The 25,125-nt window shown below is 46.6% G+C and overlaps 1 protein-coding gene across 1 annotated transcript; it reads left to right on the forward strand.

The window, feature by feature from the left end:
• The first annotated feature begins 1,662 nt into the window (after nucleotides 1-1,662).
• LOC109024954 (cytochrome P450 4F8) lies at nucleotides 1,663-17,296 on the forward strand. Its single transcript, XM_055372038.2, has 12 exons — nucleotides 1,663-1,860; nucleotides 3,965-4,109; nucleotides 5,455-5,508; nucleotides 5,600-5,727; nucleotides 8,166-8,287; nucleotides 9,055-9,325; nucleotides 9,658-9,724; nucleotides 9,924-10,053; nucleotides 14,342-14,475; nucleotides 14,571-14,635; nucleotides 14,801-14,883; nucleotides 15,233-17,296. Exons 1-12 carry the CDS (start codon nucleotides 1,663-1,665, stop codon nucleotides 15,396-15,398), a joined length of 1,563 nt encoding a protein of 520 aa, XP_055228013.1. The 3' UTR covers nucleotides 15,399-17,296.
• Nucleotides 17,297-25,125: the final 7,829 nt, after the last annotated feature.

The raw sequence follows: 25,125 nt of genomic DNA on the forward strand, positions 1-25,125 counted from the left end.
TCTCAGGTAATGCTCATGGCGCAGGTCCCTGGACCACACTTTGAGTAACTGAGCCTTACAGTTAAAGTGCATGTTGCCAGCTCCTTCCCTTCACCTCCTCTTTTTGAGGCTCTTTCCTCTGAAGACTCCTCCTCTGTCCCCCTCTAAAGCCCCTCATTCCATATCCCATCTCCCAAATGCAAAATCTGAGCTCACAGCAATTTGGGAGGCCGAGGTGCGCAGATCATGAGGTCGGGAGTTCGAGATCAGCCTGGCCAACGTGGTGAAACCCTGTCTCTACTAAAGATACAAAAAATTAGCTGGGCATGGTAGTGGGCACCTGTAATCCCAGCTACTCGGGAGGCTGAGTCAGGAGAATCGCTTGAACCCAGGATGCAGAGGTTGCAGTGAGCCGAGCTCACCCTCCATCCCGTTGCGCCAATGCACTCCAGCCTGGGTGACAGGGCGAGACTCCGTCTCAAGAAAAAAAAAAAAAAAAAGCCTGAGCCCAGGAGGTGCAGTACTGCCCATCATCAAAGCAAGGACAGAGCAGAAGGAGGACTCCACTCAGGGTCCCCTGGCTCTGCCTTCCACTGTCTCGACCTCGTCTGCTGTCAGCTTCCCTCAGCCTTACCCTTCACGGGCCCCCTCTGTCCTCCTATGCTGAGCCCAGCATCCAGGTTGCTTTCCCAGCTGGTCTCGTTATCTCCAGAATCTGACCCTGGGTAATCCCCAGTGGTGCTGCATTCTTTGTTCCTGCTCCTGTCAGTCAGGTCTCAGCCTAGGTCCTGGGCTGCTGGGAGGCAGGACTTGAATTCCTGCCAGGCTGGCAGTGGAGGGCAACAGGCTTCTGTCTCTGAATCTCCTAAATCTGCACTGAGAAATGGTGCAGAGCATTCTCCTGGCCCACATTTGGAGGGGAACTCGGGGGATGTTTTGGGAGAAGGCTTGGCCTCACCCAGCTCACCTGGCATCTGAACACTTCATTCCTTTACCTACCTTCCCCTGGTCTTGGAAAGGCAGGGTGGCTGCAGATTTTGGGGCTCAGACCACCATTGGCTGCCCTCCAACTTACCCTCTGCCTTACATGAGAGGTACCAAGGACTGAGTGGCCATGCTCGGTCACCCTGAATTGGTTCTTCTACAGTTATGGTCCCCACCAGTCCCCGGGTTTTGGTTGGCTGCCCTGGCACAAAGGAGGCATCCAGGCTGTGAGGATTGGCTAGTCCAGCCCAGCCCAGCCCCGCCCAGCCTCCTGCAGTGTTTCCTAGATCTGGGGCCAGAAGCAAAAAACTCCTGGCAAAGGAGGAGAGGAGGTTGTGCGGGACAAGCTTCTCCTGACAGAAGGTGCCAGGCTGGGGGTGGCAGGGCTGGATAGGGAGGGGCACTGCCCAAGACTGGGATGGCTCCAGGGAGCTGGCCCTGGTGATGGGTGCTTGCAGGTAACCAGAGGTCAAGTTGGCTGGTGGTTCTAGATGAGGCTGTTTGGTTTCTGGTCTCTAGTTTCCTTGATCTCTAATTTTGTGTCACTTCTCCTCTCCCCTCTCCCTTGGCCTCTTCCCCTGAGATTCCCTGAATCTCCCTCCATGCTCTTAACCATGTTTACCCATCATTGGTCCTGGAGCTCCCCAGCCCCTTTCCTAGGCCTCAGGACCTCACCCTCCATCCCGTCTGCCCTGCAGGATGTCGCTGCTGAGCCTGTCTTGGCTGGGCCTCAGGCCGGTGGCAGCATCCCCGTGGCTGCTCCTGCTGGTGGTCGGGGCCTCCTGGCTCCTGGCCCGCATCCTGGCCTGGACCTATGCCTTCTATCACAACTGTCGCCGCCTCCGGTGTTTCCCGCAGCCCCAGAAACAGAACTGGTTCTTGGGTCACCTGGGCCTGGTGAGTGGCAGGAGGATGGATCTAGTGTCTCAGGGTGGAAGGGTGGAAATGGGGCTCAGGCTGAGGAGGTGGGCTCGGGTCTGGGACGGCAGAGAAACTCACTCATTCCTCTGCTCACCCACTCATTCCTCTCCTCACTCATTCCTCTCCTCACTCACTCACTCACTCCTCTCCTCACCCACTCACTCCTCTCCTCACTCACTCATTCCTCTCCTCACTCACTCATTCCTCTCCTCACTCACTCACTCCTCTCCTCACCCACTTACTCCTCTCCTCACTCACTCACTCCTCTCCTCACTCACTCCTCTCCTCGCTCGCTCACTCCTCTCCTTGCTCGCTCACTCCTCTCCTCGCTCACTCATTCCCCTCTTCACTTGCTCATTCCTCTGCCCACTCACTCATTCCTCTGCTTTGCCATGCCAAGCCTTTCTCATCTTGTCTAGGGGAAGTCACCCCTAGCCTGTTTTGAATTCTTTTCCTGACTGTTTTCAGTACACTAGTGAACCTCTGATGGGTTCCTGTGGGAGAGTGGGGGTTACACAGCAGGTATTCACCATTATTTCCACATTATCCACTGCTGTACTGGAGGCCTCTTGGGCTCACTGTTTGGAACCCACTTTCTGCCTGGCCCATTTGCTTGTGTCCGTCCATCTCTGGGCTGCAGTTTTCCCATAGGAAGTAGCTATACACCCCCTACCCTCACATCGTGACACAGCTGGGCCAGAAGAGAGATGTGTGCCATCTCTACCCTCTCCCTTGCAGGGGCATCTTCTTTATCCCCACTAAGCTGTCCCAATGAGTTGTGTTGCCCAACCTGGATAAAAATTGGCCAGTGACTTCCTCTCTAAAGTTATCTTTGACCTTTCAGACCCTGCCCTTTCACTTAGACCTGCCGTCCCCTTTGGGCGATTTGGCATCAGTCTGTTCATTGGCAAATGGCAGGAATGATGGGTGTGTCCACAGGTGCAGGGTGAGGGAGCACAGGACGGACTAGCTCTGAGCTTGATGTGCAAAAGGTGCTCCCTGGTGAGAGCCGCTGTTCTTCCTGACAGACAGTTAGAGTCACCTCTTCTCCCCTGGGGGCTGCTGAGAAAGGAAGTTCCACAGTGTGCAGACCTTCTCCATGGGAGGACCTGGAGCCCCTGAGGCCCAGCCAGGACATAAAAGGAAGTGGGGACCAGCCCTGGGGACATGTCCTGAGGCCACATTGCTGCCCACACACCACCCTTGTGGAGCCCACCCCACATGACTGTCCGTGGGCTGGAGCCACTCCCAGGATGAGAAAATCCATCCTCTTTATTCAAGGTGGGCTTCTCCGTGAACAGACAGTTTGTCTTCCCCCTGTTCCCTGGGATGTAGCCTTGGAACTTAGATACTGCCCCCAAGAGATGGGAGCAGGAGGGAGTGGAGATTACCCCTATGTGTGCAGAATCTGGACATGCCGTTCATTGCAGAGGCTGTGCCACCTCTAAAGCCTGCAGTGGGACCTGCTGTGGCTCCTCCTGGGAAATGTATTTATTTCTCCAGAGTAATAGAATTAATAGGATATCAATGTCTACATCTATCTATCTGTCTGTCTATCTATCTATCTATCTATCTATCTATCTATCTACCTATCTATCTATCAGTCCATCTGTCTATGATCTATCTAATCTATGGAGAGACAGAAGAGGGCATTTGTTATAGGAATTGACTCATGTTTATGGAGGCTGAAAAGTCCCACTCTATGCCTTCTGCAAGCTGGAGAATCAGGGACACTGGTGGTGCAATTCCGTTTGGCTCCAAAGCCCTGGGAACCTGGAGTTCTAATGTTCAAGGGCAGGAGAAGATGGATGTCTCAGCTGCAGAGGAGAAAACAAATTCACCCTTCCTCCACTTTTACATTCTACGTGGACCCTCAACAGATTGGATGATGTCCACACAGACTGGGAAGGGGAGATCCTCTTTCCTCAGTTTTCCTTCAAATGCTAATCTCTCATGAAACACTCTCACAGACATACCCAGAAATAATGTTTGACTGGATATCTGGGCATCCCTTAACCCAGTCAAGTGGACACCTAAAATTAACCATCACAGGAGGTGATGGCCCTTGCCTTGCTTGCAGGTCACTCCCACAGAGGAGGGCTTGAGGGTCCTGACCCAGCTGGTGGCCACCTACCCCCAGGGCTTTGTGAGGTGGTTGGGCCCCATCACTCCCATCATCAACTTGTGCCACCCCGACATCGTCCGATCTGTCATCAATACCTCAGGTACTCCTGCAGAGCTTGTGGCGGTGGGCACAGGAGAACATTGGAGGGCTTCTAGATCTCATCCCCAAAGCTTCTGTGCAGCTCTTGTAGTACTCAGCCCCTTCCTTCCTGCTTCTCTCTCAGCCACCTTCCTCTTTCCTTCCTGTAGTCACCAACCCCAACCTCAGTGTCTTTTCTCTCTGCTGCCATCTTCCCCACCTCCGTGTTGTTCTGGGAACCACTGGGGCCCCGAGAAGCCTTAATCCAAGGCCCTGTCCTGGAGGAATCCCCAAACTTGAAGAGATGGATCAGTACAGAGACATCCCCAACTTCATAGGGTTCAGAATGGGCCAGGAGGAGATAGGCTGTGACAGATCAGAGGAGAACAAGGTTTCTACTGGGGCAGGCTGGAAGGCTTCCTGGAGGAGGGGTAGCAGGAGCTGGGTCTGGAACGATGAGTGATAATTTTTTTTTTAAAGCAGGGGCAGGGTGATGCAGTGGGCATTGGTAGTATTCAAGGCTCCGGGCCAGGCCTGGCATTGGCCTTGTCCTTCTGCAGGCCCAGAGCAAGGACAAGAAGATGAGAAGGAGTTGTGGTTGGTGGAAGATCTGGGCTGCTATTTCCATGACATTCACCTCTTGTGGGTCGATTCCTTCTAACCCCATCCTGTGGCACTTCCACCATATGCTCATTGCCCTCTTGCTCCAGACCCCAGGAATCTCCAATAGGAGACACCACCCCAGCCTGGAGCTGTACCCTTGCCCTATGCCCTTCTCATCTTTGGACAGGCCAGGGAGAGCAGCAGAAGGGGTATCACCCCACAGAGACCATGGCTCAGGCCCCAAAATGCTGAGTGATTCTGGGCTGGTCCATGGCTCTCTGTGGGGGCTGAGTTGTCTTTCCATAGTGAGTGGTAGAAACTCAACCCCACGCAGTCTAAGCCATTAAAGAGAACCTGTTGACTGCAACTTCCAGAGAGGATGGCCTTCAGGCACAACTGGATCCAGGTCTCACCTAATATCATCAGAATTCTGTCTTTAACTCTTATTCTGTAAATGTGTTTTGTAGAGTGCTGACTTATGCTTGGGTGTTGCAGAACATGTTGGACCATGTAGGAGCTACGTCAAGGCATGCTGGGTGTGCTGTACCATGTCAGGGTGTATCATTGCTCTATAGTGTTGTTGCAGCCTAGTCCGGCCCCCTTTATGCCCCCCACCCTCCTTTCTTCTTCTGCCCATGGCCTCCTTCCTGCTATGCTGGGCTTGGAGAAAAGAAGTCCAAACCTCTGGCTGGGAGCCACCCTCCATACCCAAAGTCCCTCCTCTATTCCTCTCCATGGATCCTGATGGTCCTCATTCATGTCAGATGCCATTACAGACAAGGACATAGTCTTCTACAAGACCCTGAAGCCCTGGCTGGGTAAGTAACTGTAGGTGGACGGGACGGGGACCAACTTTTGTGGCCAGGGGAAGATTCTGCCCTTGCCCACAGCCTTTGGCTGCCATACTAGGGGATGGGCTCTTGTTAAGTGTTGGTGACAAGTGGAGACACCACCGTCGCATGCTGACGCCTGCCTTCCATTTCAACATCCTGAAGCCCTATATAAAGATTTTCAGCAAGAGTGCAAACATCATGCATGTGAGTGCCTTGAACTCAGCGTCCCAGCTGCAGCCTTGGGGTGGAGGGATCACATACAATTGGGTCTGGAATGTTGGCTCTCCTGGGTGGGTTTGGGGCCATTGCTCTTCCTCTCTGTGCCTTGACTTCCCCATGAGGCTAATAATCCTCACTAAAAGGTGGTAGGAGCAAGTGATGGACTCATGTCTCTGACACTTAGTAGGTGGTCAAAAGGAGTCAATTTCCACATTTTTCTCACAGAAGCCCTGTAAACTCAAGAAAGGAATGATGACATGTGCATAGTACTCATTGCTGAGTACAGATCACTTCAAAACTAATTGGTTTAGAGCAATAAGGGTTTATATTTGCTAACAAATCTGTGGGACTGTTGGCCAGCCCTTCTGCATATGGATAGGATCCCTCATGGTATAAGAGCAGCTGTGGGTCAGGTAGGCAGCTTTGCTTGTGCCAGCTCAGTTCTCTCACATGTTTGGAGCTTTGCTGGCTTCTGGCTGATTTAGGATGGCCTCAGCTGGGGCACCTGGACTTTTCTCCATGTGATTCTCTGCCTCTAGACGACACCCCAGGATTGCTCACACGGCAGAGACAGGATTCCAAGGCAGTGAGAGGAGGATACAATGCTTCTCACTAGTTATTATTATTTATTTTATTTTTGAGATGAAGTCTCGCTTTGTCTCCCAGGCTGGAGTGCAGTGGTGCGATCTTGGCTCTCTGCAACCCCCGCCTCAAGCAATTCTCCTGTCTTAGCCTCGCGGGTAGATGGAATTACAGGCGCCCACAACCATGCCCAACTAATTTTTTGTATCTTCAGTAGAGACAGGGTTTCACCATGTTGGGCAGGCTGGTCTTGAACTCCTGACCTCAAGTGATCCGCCCTCCTCGGCCTCACAAAGTGCTGGAATTATAGGCATGGGCTGCTGCACCCAGCCAACTTCTCACTAGTTATGGCCTTATCATTTTCACCACATTCTATTGGCCAAAAAAAGTAAAACGTCCACCATGAATCAATGTGGGGCAAAATAGGCTCCATCTCTTAATGGAAGTTGCTAAAAAATCACATTGCAAAAGATGTGGACGCAGGGAGAAGAGAAGAAATGGAGCCAAGCGTTTTGTGAAACGACTAGGATTTTTTTTTCTCCTGTGAGCTAATAAATTAGCTTGTTGCTTTTGCATGGATTCTGCCAGAAGACACGAGACTTCTGGGTCAAAGACAAAAGTTTATTACTCATGTCTCAGCAAGTGGCATGTGCATCTTGTTGGTTTGGATCCTTTCTCTAAGCCACCCAAATTCCCTGGGGTGATAAGGTGGGCTTCTATAGATGCCTGCCATGTAGTATATTTGCATGATGGGGAGGAGCATTAGGCTTAGAGAATCAGCTTTTAGAGCAAGCAGAATAAGCCTAACGTGTGTCCCAGAGGAGCCATTACCTTATACCCCAAGGCTGTTCTCTGCAAACACAATGCTGAGAAATAGCCCAGATTAAGAACCTCAGGGTTGACCGGGTGTGGTGGCTCATGCCTGTAATCCCAGCACATTGGGATCACTTGAGGTCAGGAGTTCGAGACCAGCCTGGCCAACATAGTGAAACCCTGTCTCTACTAAAAATACAAAAATTAGCAGGGCATGGTGGTGCGTGCTTGTAACCCCAGCTACTCAGGAGGCTGAGACAGGAAAATTGCTTGAACCCAGCAGGCAGAGGTTGCAGTGAGCCAAGACTGTGCCACTGCACTCCAGCCTGGGCAACAGAACGAGACTCCATCTCAAAAACTAGCAAACAAAACAAACAAACAACAACAACAACAAAACTTCAGAGTTTTGCATTCTTGGCATGCTCAGAAAAAAATGTTCAGGGGGATCATAGGGACTTTTTGTAATCAATTTATAACAATGAAGATGAATCAAGATAATATTTATTGAGAACTCATCATATGACAGAAACGATGTAATATGCCTATTCCATGGTATATGTGGTCTCATTTAATTTACACAGCCTTGTGAGGTAGAGGATATTTTCCACTCTCTCCCCCATGCCACGACAAATGGTGAAACTGAGGGCCAGAGAGGTTAGGGAGATTTCCCAAGTTCACCCAGCTTGTCAGTGAGTCTAAGAGTGGGGGAAAAGGGGTTCTAGCCTGGCTCTCTGGCATCAAAGCAGGTCATCTTGATTGCTATTGAGGATTTGACAGGTGAGACCTAGAGGAGGGCTGTAAGTTGACCAAGGGTACACACAGCTGGGGCTTGAACCCAGCCATGGGATCTTCATCTCCTAATAGTAACAGCTTCCACTCTCACCCAAGCCTAGTCCTCCCTGAGGATGGGCGTCGGGGACAGAAAACCAGGAGCATGCCTCTGGGGGAGTCCATCCTGGTGGTTGGGGTTGCAGGGGGACTCAGAGGAGCCAAGGCCTGGCCCCAGCCCTGTTCCCTTCTCTGGCCAGGCCAAGTGGCAATGCCTGGCCATGGAGGGCAGCACTTGTCTGGATGTGTTTGAGCACATCAGCCTTATGACCCTGGACAGTCTGCAGAAATGCATCTTCAGCTTTGACAGCAATTGTCAGGAGTGAGTTCTTGCCCAGGGCCTGGGAACATGGGATGGAGTGGGGTGGGGGGTGGGTGTGGGGAGAGCAAAGCCCAGGGAGACAAGAAGAGCCTTCCTGGAGAGGTGATGAGAACTAGGCACTGAAGGACAAAGAAGGAGAGAAGGAGAGAGAGAGAGAGCGAGAGAAAGAGAAGTTTCCTCCAAACAAATGGAACTGTTTGGGTCAAGGCAAGGAGGCTAAGATGAGCACAGCATGTGCAACAGGCAGTTGGGAGACACTTGGAAATGAAGGTGGAGGGGTTGGCAGTAACTAGATCTTAAGGATCTTGAAAAGTCAGACAAAGGGAGATGCATTTTATCCAAGGTTCCTAAGGAGCCATGGAGGTGTTTGAGCAGATGAGAGTCATGGTCAGTACTGAGCTTGGACACTGGACTCTATGGGACTCTATGGAAGATTGACTGTCGTGTAGACACAGCATGCAAGGATGCCAGGGAGAGGAGGTCTGAGTTTGGTGGAGAAAATGGGGCAGATTTGGGAGAACCTGAGTAATAATAGGCAGGAGCAGATGTTTTATAAGACAGAGAGAGGAGATGCCCATGATGGCCAAGCTGTGCCCTGGGGACCTGGGGCAGGAGGCAGCTCACAGAGAATGGGAGGCAGAGAGTGAAGTGTGCTTGCAGGGCACCCCTTTCTGCATGGAACGTGGTCCTGGGATTCTGGCTGGAAGGTGCTCCCAGGCTTTCATGTGGGTAAGGAGCTGTTTCCTCTCTCTGGACTGGCCCTGCAGGAAGCCCAGGGAATATATTACTGCGATCATGGAGCTCAGTGCCCTTGTAGTGAAACGGAATAACCAGTTCTTCCGGTACAAGGACTTCCTGTACTTCCTCACTCCCTGTGGAAGGCGCTTCCACAGGGCCTGCCGACTGGTGCACGACTTCACAGATGCCGTCATCCAGGAGCGGCGCCGCACCCTCACTAGCCAGGGTGTTGATGACTTCCTCCAAGCCAAGGCCAAGTCCAAGACTTTGGACTTTATTGATGTGCTCCTGCTGAGCGAGGTGGGCCTCTCTGGGATCTGAGTTCAAGAGGTAAAATGGAGCAGGTCAAATGTCAGATCGAAGGACCGGACTTGATACAGAGGGCACTAAGGAGCCATGGAAGGTGCTCGAAGAAGGGAGGGACAAGTCAGATAAATTTTAGAGGTGATTGCATAGAAAGCTGCATAGAAAGCTGCCTGGGAAGAACAAACAGGAGGTCGGAAGGAAGCATGTGGGGGTAGATCTCGAGGTGACAAGGGAGGGATCCTTCTGGGATAATGGGTCTTCAGAGACTGTTTCAGTTTAGACTCCAGTGACCCCAGAACTAGTGTGATTGGGGTTCTTGTCTCCAGGATAAAAATGGGAAAGAGTTGTCAGATGAGGACATAAGAGCAGAAGCTGACACTTTCATGTTTGGAGGTGAGTGTCCCAGTCTGGGGCTACAGTGGGGACAGGGGTCTCTCCACTCCAGGGAAGTGGAGGGCCGGCCCTGAATCACTTCATTCTGCCCAACCTCCCCCTCCCCTCAACCTTCCTGAGAGCCTCAATGTATGGGCGCTGTCCACTCTCTGGGTGCTGAAGCAGCCCAGAGATTCAAGCCTGCCTGGCTGACCCTCAGGCCATGACACCACGGCCAGTGGCCTCTCCTGGGTCTTGTACAACCTCGCGAGGCACCCACAATACCAAGAACGCTGCCGGCAGGAGGTGCAAGAGCTTCTGAAGGACCGTGAGCCTGAAGAGATTGAATGGTGAGTGCAGGTGCCGGTGGCTCTGCCTTTCTGCCTTTCTGAGTCCTTCTCGTTGGTTCTTCTCCCCAGGTGGGGGAAAAGGGGAGGATCTTTTTGATGATTCTGACATTGTTGCCTAGTGGGAATAGGAGTAGAGCCCAGAAACAGGGCTCTACTACTCTACCTAACGGGGGCTAGCAAGGGTAACATTGCATGCTTTGGAGACAGAATGGTCTGGGAGTCCATATTTATTTCCCCACTAACTTGCTATGCAAGCTTAGTAAAATCAATTCCCTTTTCTGAACAACTTTTCTCCTTTGTAAATTGGGGGTGTGGGGAATTGCTGTCCCACAGGGCTGCTTGGAGAATTAATGGCAAAAACCGCAGTGACTTTTGGACCAATCTAATATTATGATTTATCAAAACATTCTCTTATCAACGTGTGTTTTTATACTTTCCAGCCTTTTGGTATAAAAGACATGATGTGTTGAATATCGGTGTACGATGATCATTGCTGACATGTCATCTTTGTAGAGCAGATTCCTAGAAGTGCAACTGCTGAGCCAAAGACCATTTGAGTTTTACAATTCAATAGCTCTTGGGAAATCTACTCCTATACACAGATTTTGAGAATACCAAATTTCCTCATAACCTCCCCAGAAGTGCCTATTATGAAACTAAAACATTTGCCAATCTGATAGATGCAATATAACATTTTGTTATTTTAATGAACATAACTTTAAATGTGGGTAAAGTTGAGCACTGTTTTCACCTGCCGATGAGCCATCCATATCTCTTTTTCTGTGAAGTCAGTTTTTGCGTAATTTGTTTTTTCTACTTTGGGTCATACTAGTTTTCTTATTTACTTATAAAAACTCTTCACATATTAAGAAAATTATTTCTTTTTTCTGTTATGCAAAATGTTGCCTTGCATTGTCTTGGACTTTATTTTTATTTTTGGTTCATTTATTTGTCACCAAATTTATTAAGTTTTTCTTTTATAATTCCTGTTTGTGTTTTTAAAAAATTATTTAAAAACCCTTTTATACTCTAATAGTAAAATGCAAAACTCTTGTTTGACTTATTTTAATAGACTTATATATTTTTAAAAGTTTAACATTTTATCAATATTTTTCACATTTAGAAATTTTTCCCTTTGAAATCTATGTTGGAATCTATTTTTTCTCCAAATGTCTAATTGTCCCAACCAAGTTTAGTGAATATTTTGTCCTTGTGTCATGATTCTAAATAACAACAAATTCACAAGAAACTATGTGTGTGTGTGTGTGTATATATATAGTGTATATATATATAGTGTATATATATAGTGTATATATATAGTGTATATATATAGTGTGTGTGTATATATATAGTGTATATATATAGTGTGTGTGTATATATATATACACACACACACTATATATAGTGTATACACTATATATATATGTATTTTAAGGCAACAAATAAAACCATATATATATATATGCCTATCTTAGGCATGTATGTATATATATGGTTTTATTTGTTGCCTTCATTTTGTTCCATTTATTATGTAGTCCTACATGAGCAGCATGAAGTCTACTTTTAAAAACACTTTAATATTTGGTAGAGTTTGTTCTGTCTCATTACTTTGTGTTTACAGTTTTTTTCCCCTCAAGTTCCTATTTTTTTCCATTTGAACTCTGTGATCAGGTTAGCTAGTTTGACAAATACTTTTGAAAATGTTAATTAATAAATTTTTTGGACCTTAGATGCTAATGTTTGAGTTAACGATGCTCCTCAATTCATGGTAAATTCTCATCATTTTTCTATACAATACGTATTTCTTCCCATTTATCTCAAATCTCTACTTCCAGCCCTCCATCAGCATGATTACAAAATGGTGGATACTTTTATCTGTAAAACTTGTTGTTGGGTGGATACATCTTAAAATTCTATATATGTTTTTATTTCACAGATGTTGTGCTGGTTCTTACCTTTTCAGAAATATAGCACTATGATTTGTGCTACGTTTGCAGCACCGTGGTTGCATGCTATGATTTGTGCTATATAAATGTAGCACTATGATTTGCAGCACCGTGGTTCTAAGTACATTTATTCTCTTGCTTTTAGCTATGATCTAGTCCTTTTCTCTTCAATTCTGTAGTGGATACCTGGACTGCTTCTATCTCTCCAGTGCAATGACCATCTTTGTGCATATCTCTTTATCTGCATGTCTGATAATTTCTCTGGGATCTATAGTTGGGAACCAGCTTGCTGGGCTGTAAAACACACATCTTTCCTTGGCCATGTCCTGGAGGTTGCCTTCCATATTGGCAGCTTCTGTGCACCCCACTATCAGTGCATGTGACCCCTCTACCCACACCTCAGCCAACCCTTGGCAACACCTACCTTTGGCCATTCTAGCCTCGAATAGATGTGAAGTGGTACCTCGTTGTCAGCTAGCTTCCATTTCTATGATAGCTAGTGACTTTGCACATCTCCTCTTACATTTCTCATGTTTGAGCATCCATGAATTCTTAGGTCAAATCCTTTGTCTACTTTTCACTTGGGTCACCTGTTCGTTCTCTTGTAGATATGCAGGAATTCCTGACATATTCAGATATTGTTCTGGATATCTATCTATCTATCTATCTATCTATCTATCTATCTATCTATCTTAGGCATCTTCTCTGAATCTCTTATCTCTCATTGGAATGTTAATTGGGTCCGCTGTATCTTTTACTGCACAGAAATCCTTAATTTGCATGCGTATTTATCCTTTATATTTTATCTTGTTTAAGCTTTTGGGGTTTTAAGAATTCCTACTCTTAAGTCACAAAAATTTCTCCTATGTTATCATCTTTTAACATTATAATTTTACCTTTCTCATAAAGGAAAAATTTGTATATGCAGTAGACAAGAACCCGTTTCTCTCTGTTCCCACATTTCCAGTGGTCTGAACAACTTCCACCACACTATCCATTCTCCAGGGGCGTGTGGACCTTCCTTTAGCAGATATTAAGTTTCCCCCTATTCACAGGCCTGATTCTGAGCTCTCTACTCTGTTCTATGGATCTGTTTTTCTGTTCTTGCAGCAGTCCCACAGTTTTTTTAAAAATTATTTTATTTTTATTAGTATGCATTTGTAATATCTCTTAATATCTGGAAGCTTGGGTTCTCCTTCTTCAATCTTTTATTTAAAAATTGACCTAGCTTGGATAGGGCATGGTGGCTTACGCCTGTAATCCCAGCACTTCGGGAGGCTGAGGCAGGCAGATCACTTGAGGTCAGGAGTTTGAGACCAGCCTGGCCAACATGGTGAAACCCCATCTGTACTAAAAATACAAAAATTAGTTGAGTGTGGTGGTGCACACCTGTAATCCCAGCTACTTGGGAGGCTGAGGCACAAGAATCGCTTGAATGCAGGAAGTGGAGGTTGCAGTGAGCTGAGATCAGGCCGCTGCACTCCAGCCTGGGTGACAGAGTGAGAATCCATCTCAAAAAAAAAAAAAAAATTGACCTAGCTCTTGGTGAACTTTAAAATTCCTTCAATTAGAATAAGATTTCAAAGTTCCAAAAAGAATCCAGCTAGATTTTTATTAATTGAATGAAGTATATTGATTAGTTTAGAAATAATTGACACCTTTACAACATATGGTCATCCCCCCCTACAGTGTGGAGTGGAGATTATTTATTCAAATAACTTTATGAGCCCTTTGTAGAGATGTTTTTTTCCTGCTTTTGTTACCTCTTTATATAATTTTAAATACTTTTTCACACAAACAAATGAACACTTTTGTTTTTGAGATGGAGTTGCTCTGCCTCCCAAACTGGAATGTGGTGGCGTGATCTCGGCTCACTGCAACCTCTGCCTCTCAGGTTCGAGGGATTCTCCTGCCTCAGCCTCCTGAGTAGCTGGGACTACAGGTGCCCACCACCATGCATGGCTAATTTTTGTATTTTTAGTAGAGATGGGATTTCACCATGTTGGTCAGGCTGGTGTTGAACTCCTGACCTCAAGTGATCCTCCTGCCTCAGGCTTCCAAAGTGCTGGGATTACAGGAGTGAGCCACTGCACCCCACCGGAATGAACACTTTTAAGAGACATCCTCTGAATATTGTTTTGCTCAGAAATACCTCTAAAAACACCAGGTCAACTTTTCTTCTAGTAGTTTTGTGACTTTGGTTTTCTGATGCTTACATCTTTGTTGCTTCTGGAATTAATTTTGTTATAGGACTGAGGGTCAGAGGGAGGTGGTGAGAGGGTCTCCAGGGGCAGCAGGAGGGCCGTGTATGCTCCCTGGATAATTGTTGGGTGTTTCCTTAGGGACGACCTGGCCCAGTTGCCCTTCCTGACCATGTGCCTGAAGGAGAGCCTGCGGTTGCATCCCCCAATCCCTACATTCGCCCGCAGCTGCACCCAGGACGTGGTGCTCCCAGACAGCCGAGTCATCCCCAAAGGTGCCCTCCATGGCAGGGGAGGAGGGTCCTGGGCAGGGCGGTGGTCCCAGCAGGCAGCTCGGACCTTGTCCTTACTGTCCTCTCCTGCATGACAGGGAATATCTGTAACATCAACATCTTCGCAATCCATCACAACCCCTCAGTCTGGCCAGACCCTGAGGTGCTGCCCCTCCCTGTTTCTCCATCCCCCGGGCCTGGTCGGGGGAGGGGTCTTGTCCCGGAAAACCAGATACTCCCTCTCTACTCCACCCACATCTGTTTTATGTGGGGGTGGCTGGGTGTCCTGAGAGGCCCCATCAGCAGCCTTAACTTGCCTCCACCCCAGGTCTATGATCCCTTCCGCTTCGACCCAGAAAACGCCCAGAAGAGGTCACCTATGGCTTTTATTCCTTTCTCGGCGGGGCCCAGGTGAGGCCAGGGGGTGTCTGAGGTGGGCATGGGCTGAGGGTGGCACAGATGGCTGCCTTGTCAGATGCCTGACTTGTAGGACCACGTGTTTCTGTGATAGGGGTTTTAAAGAAGATCCTAGGAAAAAGGGTGTGCTCAGAGCCTCCTGCCCCGTCTGGTTTCAGTTGGGGCTGGGGTCTGGGCTAGGCTCTGGGAATATGCAAGCCCACATGGGGGTCCCAGACCCAGCTTCCACCCTGTCTGCCCAAGGTGATCTGGGTGGGGTTGGGGGTTCCGGGCCTGGTTCCTAGCGCAGTGGGGCCGGGATCTGGGTCCTGGGTGCAGTCAGACCGTCCACCCTGGCCCCCAGGAACTGCATCGGGCAGAAGTTCGCGATGGCAGAGATGAAGGTGGTCCTGGCGCTCACGCTGCTGCGCTTCCGCATCCTGCCCGACCACAGGGAGCCACGCAGGACGCCGGAGATTGTTTTGCGTGCGGAGGACGGACTTTGGCTGCGAGTAGAGCCCCTGGGCTGAGGCCTGCAGTGACCCACCCACCTACCTTTGCATCACCTACCTTTGCACCAACTACCTTTTCAGATTTCCGGTAATAAATCTGTGCTGGCCCCTGTGCTTGAGTCCCGCGGATGGCCAGTAGGGGGCGCTGGAGGACTGCGGGGATCTAGGGCCTGGCTGGGAAGAGGCGGGGAGATGTCTCTGTGCCCAAGATACTCACTGCCTCTCTGGGTGAGCACAGGACCCCCGTGCTGAGGGTGGGATCTCCCAGAGTCTAAGTAAAGACTTTTTCCCCCCAAAAATGATTGTGTATTCTGATATAAATTTTTGCCAATTTAGAATCCCTGTTTTTTAGCTAGGTGCATAGCAGCCTGAAATACAGATCACATTTGAAAGCCTTTCTTGAAGCTCAATTGGTTAAGTGACTGTGGCTGTCCCGTGTGTAGAAGCCAAAGATTATGTGGTAATTCTGGTAACCTTTCTTAAGAGAAAGCTGCTACAGTCTGTCTGCTCAGTCCTCCCCTCTTCCTTCCTGCTGCTTGGAAGATTTTTTTTTTTTTTTTTTTTTTTTTTTGAGACAGGGTGTCTCTCGTTGCCCAGGCCGGAGTGCAGTGGCTCACTGCAACCTCCACCTCCTGGGTTCAAGTGATTCTCCTGACTCAGTCGCCTGAGTAGATAGGATAACAGGCGCCTACCACCACACCCGGCTAATTGTATTTTTAGTACAGATGGGGTTTTGCTATGTTGGCCAGGCTGGTCTCAAACTCCTGGCCTCAAGTGATCAGCCCACCTCAGCCTCCCAAAGTGCCAGAATTGCAGGTGTGAGAATAAAAATTCTTGAGTTTCAATTTTTATTTTAGAATCAGGGGCTAACATGCAAATTTATTACAAAGGTATATTGCATCATGCTGAGGTTTGGAGTATGAATGACTCCATCACCCATGTAGTGAGCATAGTATCTAATAGGCAGTTTTTCAGCTTTTCCCCCTCCCTGCTTCCCCCGTCTAGTAGTCCCCAGGATTTGTTGTTCCCATCTTTATTACCATGTGTATCCAATGCATAGCTCCCACTTATAAATGAGAACACGCAATATTTTGTTTTCTGTTGCTGCATTAGTTTGCTTAGGATAATGGCCCCCAGCTGCATCTATGTTGCTGCAAGCGACATGATTTTGTACTTTTTAATGACTGCATAGTATTTCATGGTGTATTTCTACACATTTTCTTTATCCACTCCACCATTGATGGGCGCCTGTGTTGATTCAGCATTTTCGCTATTGTGATTAGAGCTGCGATAAACATGTGGATGCATGTATCTTTTTGGCAGAATGACTTATTTTCCTTTGGGTGTATACCCAGTCGTAGGATTGCTAGGTCAAACGGTAGTTCAACTCTCAGTTCTTTGAGAAATATCCTAACTGCTGTCCATACTCCTTTAGTTTAGTGGCTGAACTAATTTATATTTCCACCAACGGTGTATAAATGTTCCTTTTTCTCCATAGCCTTGGCAACATCTGCTATTTTTTGACTTTTTAACAAATTGCTTGCAAGATTGATGTGGCCTCTGGAGCTCCATCTTGGCCCATGAGGACAGGGACTGCTATTTAGGGCAGATGGGGCAGATGGCTAGAAGCAGTCAGGGTCTATGACCCTAGATCCATGCCGTGACCTGAATGTTTATGTAGCCCCCAAATCCATACATTGAAGCCTAGTCTGCATGTGGTGGTATTAAGAGGGGAGGCCTTTGGGAGGTGATTAAGTTGTGAGGGCTCTGCCTTCGTAAGTGAGATTACCCCTTATAACAGAGACCTGAGGGAGCTTGTTTGCCCCTTCCACCATGTAAAGACACATGCAAGGTGCCATCTATGAGGAACAGGCCCTTAGTTGACACTGAACCTGCAGGCACCTTGATGTTGGACTTCCCAGCCTCCAAAATTGTAAGCAATAAATACCTGTTGTTTATAAACTACCTAGTGTGAGTTATGTTGTCATAGCAGCCTGAATGGGCTAAGATAATCCATATCCCCTTGGAATTGTACTAAACATCACCTTGAAGTTGTATTATAAATGTGAGAATCCCAGTCTGCTATTCACTAGCTGATTGGCTTGGGGAAAACTTGTTTATCTCTGTAGCCCTGGTTTTGTTTACCACTTAATAGTATTCACCTCACTGGGCTGCTGGAAGACTGAAAAAGCCAGTATCTACAACATCCCTGAGCCACATCTGTTGGGCATTAGCGGTCCATGAGGGTTGATTGCCTCTCTCTCTCTTCTTTTTGCATCACATTTGAAGTTTTGACATTTTAAAAAATCGCAAGAGGTTGCTTCAAGCTTTGGGATGCATGGCAACCTTCTCTTGAGGAAAATTCATTCGAATATTTTGTGTGCTCAAAATATCCGTTATTACATCCGAGAATCTACAGTGGACTTTGCTGAAAGGTTGGCCCAAAGCTTAGAACGGAAAAAATTAATTTTTCTAGAGAGGCACGACTCGGAATTTATTCCTGTCTGAAAAGTTCAGGTCATGAAGGTTTTCAGCAGTGAGAGGAAGGTAGAGGGTGTGGGCTTGGGGGGGCGGGGGGGGGGGGGGCCCGCCCCTTTCAGCACCAGGGACAGCGGCTGCACCGGGATTTCCCCCTGTCTGACTGTAGGGGGCTCCTGCGGGGCGCAGAGTCCAAGGACTGAGCGCCTTTCAGGGGCCCACAGATTGGGAACCTGGAAGGATTATTGGCTGCAAAATAAGAATGGAACATTGCAAAACGAAATAAATAACTATTTAATATATTCTATGCTGAAAGTCAATTTGTTTTTCTTCCCTTTAAAGTTTAAGTTTCATAAATAATGCATGCTTATAGAAGAAATTGCAAGAAATAAAAATCATCCATAATTTCAAAATGTCAAAATAATCACTGTTTATATTTTCTTGCATATGCTTCCAGTTTTTAATTCATATGTGATCTTTTTACATATGAAAATGTTTATTTACATCTATATAGCTGCGTCATATCACATTTGCATGTAATTTTGTTTACAAATGCTATTTTTCTGCCAAATGAGCACATGAAAAGATGCTAAACATTATTCCCATTATGCAAACCAAAAGCACAATGTGATGTCACCTCAACACCTACAGGATGGCTAGCATCTAAAAAAGGGAATATAACAAGTGTTGGAGAGGATGTGGAGTAATCGAAGCCCTCATCCATTCCTGGTGTGACTGTAAAAATGGTGCAGCTGCGGTGGAAAACAGTCTGGAGATTCTGAAAAAGTAAAACATAGAATTACTATATGACCCAATTCCACTATATCATATTAAGCTCCTAGCTATATACTCAAAAGAATAGAAAACAGTTGTTCAAACAAAAAAGCTTGTACATTCATGCTTATAGCAGCCCTATTCACAATTGCCAAAAGGTAGAAAGAACTCAAATATCCATTAACAGATGGATGGATAAAGAAAATGTGATCTATTCGTATAACGAAATATTACTCAGCCATTAAAAGGAATGAAGTACTGATACATACTACCACCTGGATGAACCTTGAATACATTATAGTGTGTGAAAGAAGTCAGACACAAAAGGTCACATAGTGTATGATTTATTTATAAGAAATGTCCATCTGGGTGCGGTGGCTCATGCCTGTAATCCCAGCACTTTGGGAGGCCCAGGCAGGCAGATCACTTGAGGTCAGGAGTTCAAGAGCAGCCTGGCCAACATGGTGAAACCCTGTCGCTACTAAAAATACAAGAAAAATTAGCTGGGCGTCATGGGATATGCCTGTAATCCAAGTTACTTGGGAGGCTGAGGCAGGAGAATCACTTGAACCCAGGAAGCGGAGGTTGTAGTGAGATGAGATCATGCCATCATGCCACTGCACTCCAGTCTGGGCAACAGAGTGAGACTCTGTCTCAAAAAAAAAAAATGTCCAGAATAGGCAAATCTATAGAGACAGAAAGGAGATTGGTGGTGTCAGGAGCTGTGGGGAAGTGGGAATAGGAAGTGCTAATGGGGTCAGGATTTCCTGTTGGGTGGTGAAGATGTTCTGGACCTAGATAGTGGTGAAGTTTCCACAACATTGTGCATATACCAAATGCTACTAAATTGTACCCTTTAAAATGGTGAATTTTATGTTATGTGAATTTTACCCAAACAAAAAATGCTATTTTATCTCAAATTTTTGTTAATTTGGGCTACTCACACAATATGCTGTTAACATCTTTCCATGGCATCAAATCATTTTATGAAACATTATTTTGTGGTTTTAACAAATATTTGGGTTATGTATTCAAACCACTCTATTTCTTAAAAATGGCATGATGTTACAAAATGATATAGAAGTGCTTTGTCTCACGTTGCAAGAATTGTCTTCATACAAGTTGACAGTTTGAGGTATCATTGGTTACAAATTGAGTAACTTCATCGGATAACTTTTGGGGTAAAGATTTCATTTTCAAAGCAATAGATAACAACTATTTTTTGTCTTTCTACTCAATATATGGGTAGTTTACATACCACAGTTACAGTGTTATAGTATTGTGTTTGTCTATGTACTTACAGTGAGTTTTGTACCTTCAGATGATTTCTTATTGCTCATTAACATCCTCTTCTTTCAGAGTGAGGAACTCCCTTTAGCATTTCTTTTAAGACAGGTCTGCAGACCCCTTAGGTTTTGTGTGTCTGGGAAAATCTTTATTTCTCCTTCATGTTTGAAGAATATTTTTGCTGGATATACTATTCTAGGATAAAAGTTCTTCCCTTCAGCACTTTAAATATGTCATGCCACTCTCTCAGCATATGAGGTTTCCACTGAGAAGTCTTCTGCCAGACATATTGGAGCTCCTTTGTACGTTTGTTTCTTTTCTTCTGTTGCTTTTAGGATCCTTTATCCTTGGCCTTTGGGAGTTTAACTATTAATCTTTTTTTTTTTTTTTTTCGACAGGATCTGGCTCTGTTACTCAGGCTGTAGTGCAGAGGCATGATCTCAGCTCACTGCAACCTCTGCCCCCTGGGCTTAAGCCGTCCTTCAACCTCAGTCTCCCAAGTAGCTGGGACTACAGATGCATACCACCATGCCCGGCTAATATATATATGGTAGATACAGGGTTTTGCCATGTTGCCCAGGCTAGTCTCAAACTCCTGGGCTCAAGCAATCCACCTGCCTCGGCAACCCAAAGTGCTGAGATTACAGGTGTGAGCCGCCCTGCTCAGCCTAACTATTAAATGTTTTGAGTTAGTCTTATTTGGATTAAATCTGCCTGCTGTTCTGTAACCTTCTTGTACTTGAATGTTGATATCTTTCTCTAGGTTTGGGAAGTTCTGTTATTATCCTGATCTCTCTCCACCTCCTCTTTAAGGCCAAGAATTGTTAAATTTGCCCTTTTGAGGCTATTTTCTAGATCCCGTAGGCATACTTCGTTTTAAAATTCTTCTGTCTTTTATCTTCTCTAACTGTGAATTTTCAAATAGTCTGTCTTCAAGATCACTAATTCTTTCTTTTGCTTGATCAGTTCCACTGTTGAGGGACTCTGATGCATTCTTCAGAATGTCAAATGGATTTTTCAGCTCCAGGATTTCTTTGGTTCTTTTAAATTATTTCGATCTTGGTTCTTCTTAATTATTTCGATCTCTTTGTTAAATTTACCTGATAGGATTCTGAATTCCTTCTTTGTGTTGTCTTGAATTTTACTGAGCATTCTCAAAACAGCTATTTTGAATTATCTGCCTGAAAGGTCACATATCTTTGTCACTCTGGAATTGATCACTGGTGTTGTATTTAGCTCATGTGGTGAAGTCATGTTTTCCTGGATGGTCTTGATGCTTGTGAATGTTTGTTGATGTCTGGGCATTGAAGAGTTAGGCATTTACTATAGTCTTTGTGGTCTGGGCTTGTTCGTACCTGTCCTTCTTGGGAAAGCTTTCCAAATATTCAAAGGGAATTGAGTGCAGTAATCTAAGTCTTTGGTAACCACAGCTGTATCTACACAGGGAGCACCTCAATCCCAGTAATGCTGGGACTCTTGCCGATTAGTAGAAGTACTGCCTTGGTTGTCTTGGGTAAGATCTGGGAAAATTCCCTGGATTCCCAGGCAGAGACTCTTCTCTTCCCTTACTTTCCCCCAAGCAAATGAGTCTCTCTCTCGATCTGTGCTGATCTGTCTGGAGCTAGGGGAGGGTTGACACAAACACCCCTGTGGCATCTACCACTGGGACTGTGCTGAGTCAGATCTGAGGCCACCACAGCACTGGGTCTTGCCCAAGGCACACAGTGACCACTGCTTGGCTACCACCTGTGTTGACTCAAGGCCCAAGGGCTGCATAATCAGCATGTGGTAAATCTAGCCAGGCCTTGTGACCTTCCCTTCAGTGCAGTGAGTTCCCCACATATCTGGTGGGTCCAGAGATTCTGTCCAGGAGCTGTGGCCTGGAATCAGGGACTCCAGGGACTCCAGGTGCTCCATCCCACTGTGGCTAAGCTGGTACCCAAGCTGCAAGACAAGGTCCCCTTTACTCTTACCTCTCCTTTCCTCAAGCAGAAGGAGCTTCTCCCGTGGCCACTACGGCTGGGAATGTGCTGGGTCACACCTGAAGCCCGTATGGCACTGAGTCTCACCCAAGGCCTGCAACAAGTACAACCCAGCTACCACTGTTGATTATTCAGGGCCTATGTCCTCTTTAATCCACAGGTGGTAAATCCTGCCAGGACTGGGTCCTTCCCTTCAAGGCAGCATGTTTCCTTTGTCCAAGAGTGTGTTTAGAAATGTTGTCTGGGTGCTAGAGCGTGGAATGGGAGCCTCAGGATGCTGTCTAGTGCCCTATTCTTCTGTGGCTGAGCTGGTATCCAAGCTGCCTCTCCTCAAGCAGAAGGAAGAAGTCTCTCCTGGAGCAGCAAGCTGTGCTGCCTGGAGTTGTGGGAGGGATGATGCTTGCCAAGACTCCCTTGGCTGCCCTGGCTGGTGCCTCACTAGGTTGTCTGCACGCCAAGTTCACTGGCTCTGAGCCCAGCGCAGCACCAGGACTTGCCCCAGAATTGCAGTCCTTGTAGCTGGATTTACCACATACTGATTGTAGAGCCCTTGGGCCTTTAACCAACATAGGTGGTAGCCTTTCAAGTTTATTTAGGACCCTGGAGCACTTTAGCCTGCAATGGTGGTACTAGCTGGAACTCAGGTTCTGACCACTGGGATGGACAATTCCCTTCTGACTAGGGCTGGCCTAAATGCTTCCTCTGTCGGCACTGGCTAAATTCTACCCCATGTTGCTTTCTGCTGTGACAGGGCAGCACTGAGTTTCAATGCAAAGTCCCATAATCACTGTGCTCTCTCCCCTCCACTCAAGCACACAGATTCTCTCTCCAGCCATGAGGCCACTTCTAGGAGATGGGGAAGTGTTAGTGTAGGCAGTTTAAGACTCTTTTGGCCAGGCACAGTGGGTTACTCCTGTAATCCCAGAACTTTGGGAGGCCGAGGCCGGCAGATCACCTGAGGTCAAGAGTTCAAGGTCAGCCTGGCCAACGTGGCGAAACCCTGTCTCTACTAAAAATACAAAAATTAGCCGGGCGTGGTGGCATGAGCCTGTAGTCCCAGCTACTTGCCAGGCTGAGGCTTGAGAATCGCTTGAACCCGGGAGGCAGAGGTTGCAGTGAGCTATCGTGCCATTGCACTCCAGCCTGGGTGACAGAGCAAGATTCTGTCTCAAAAAAAAAAAAAAAAAAAAGAAAAAGAAAAAAGAAAAAAAACCTGTCTTTTGTACATTCTTTAGTGCCTCTTTAAATTTTTAATTTTTGTGGGTACATACTAGGTATATATGTTTATGAGGTACATGGGATATTTTGATACAGGCATGCAATGCACAGTAATCAAATCATGGAGAATAGATTATCCATCCCCTCAAGCATTTATCCTTTGTGTTACAAACAATCCAGTTACATTCTTTTCATTATTTTAAAATGTACGATTAAGTTATTATTGACTATAGTCACCCTGTTGTACTATCAAATAGTAGGTCTTATTATAGGTCTAATTAATTCTTTCTATCTTTATTTGTACCCATTAACCATCCCTAACTTCCCCTCACTCCTCCACTCCCCTTCCCAGCCTCTGGTAACCATCCTTCTACTCTCTATCTCCATGAGTTCAAAGTACCTCTTTTTTTGATATGATGTTAAAACCAGATACCATGATCACTCACCTAATTTTTGGTTCTTATGAAGGTATTTTCTTGTGTGGATATTTGTTGTATTTGGCGTTCCTGTGGAGGAGACGATCAATGACGCATTTTATTCTGCCATCTTGCTCTACCTCCTCCTTTTTGTGATTCAGATGAGACTCCTTGACAGCTGGTGGCTAAATTTTCAAATGCAATATTTTTGGCAGAAAATGTATTCACTCATGTAAAAAATAAAATGCACAGTGAAAAATGTTTCTTGTACCTATGCCCTTCATTTATCCAGTCTCCCCATCTTTACAAAGGTAAACACTTTAACTTTTTCTGTATCCTTTCATAGTATATTTAGGCAAATAATACATGTAATTAATCTCCTTTGGTCAGGATGATGAATTGCCCCCCCCCCCCCCCGATGGTCAGTTCACCTCCCTGGGGCACAACTGTAAAACCCTCACAACTCTTGCTGTATTCAGGGTCAACTCCACCAGCCGTTTCATCCACCATATGACTCCTACAGATGAGATACGTAAGGTGCAGACAGGTTGAGAGATTTGCCCAAGGTCACACAGCCAGGAAATAGCAGAACTGTATCCAAACCTAGGCCTGGTGAACATCCACAACACCGCATGCCTCCTGCATGGTCTCAAACTCCTTCTCCTTGTCCTTGCCTGTGGACAGCCCCACTCATTTTAAAATTACATTTACGGCCAGGCACAGTGGCTCATGCCTATAATCCAAGCACTTTGGGAGTCCGAAGCAGGAGGATAACCTGAGGTTGGGAGTTGGAGACCAGCCTGACCAAAATGGAGAAACCTTGTCTCTACTAAAAATACAAAATTATCCGGGCATGGTGCTGCATGCCTATAATCCCAGTTACTTGGGAGGCTGAGGCAGGAGAATCGCTTGAACCTGGGAGGCGGAGGTTGCTGTGAGCCAAGATAGTGCCATTGCACTCCAGCCTGGGCAACAAGAGTGAGACTCCGTCTCAAAAAAAAGAAAAAAAAACAAAACCAAAAAAAAAAAAACCAAAAAACCAAAAAAACATTTACTCAGTAGGCACTCTTTTTTTTTTTTTTTCTTTGATGATGAGTATCGCTCTGTCTCCTAGGCTGAAGTGCAGTGGCATGATCTCAGCTCACTGCAACCTCTGCCTCCTGGGTTCAAGCAATTCTCCTGCCTCAGCCTCCTGAGTAGCTGGGATTGCAGGCACACACCACCATGCGCAGCTAATTTTTTGTAATTTTAGTAGAGGCAGGGTTTCACCATGTTTGTCAGGCTGGTCTCGAACTGCTGACCTCGTGATCTGCCCGCCTCGGCCTCCCAAAGTGCTGGGATTGCAGGTGTGAGCCACTGTGCCTGGCCCAGTAGGCACTCTTTAAGAGCAGGTGTCACACAGTAGAAACTCTATGTAGACCATATGTAGACCGTGAGTCACAGAGTGAGCACACTATGAAGAGCAGGTGGCAGCAGTAGGCACTCTTTATGTAGAGCAGGCAGCAGTGAGTAGGCACTCTTTATCAGGAGCAGATGATACTCAGTAAACACTCTTTATATAGAGCAGGTGGCATCTGTAGGCACTCTTTA

Source organism: Gorilla gorilla, chromosome 20, assembly GCF_029281585.2.
Source record: "Gorilla gorilla gorilla isolate KB3781 chromosome 20, NHGRI_mGorGor1-v2.1_pri, whole genome shotgun sequence".
NCBI classification, from domain to species: domain Eukaryota; kingdom Metazoa; phylum Chordata; class Mammalia; order Primates; family Hominidae; genus Gorilla; species Gorilla gorilla.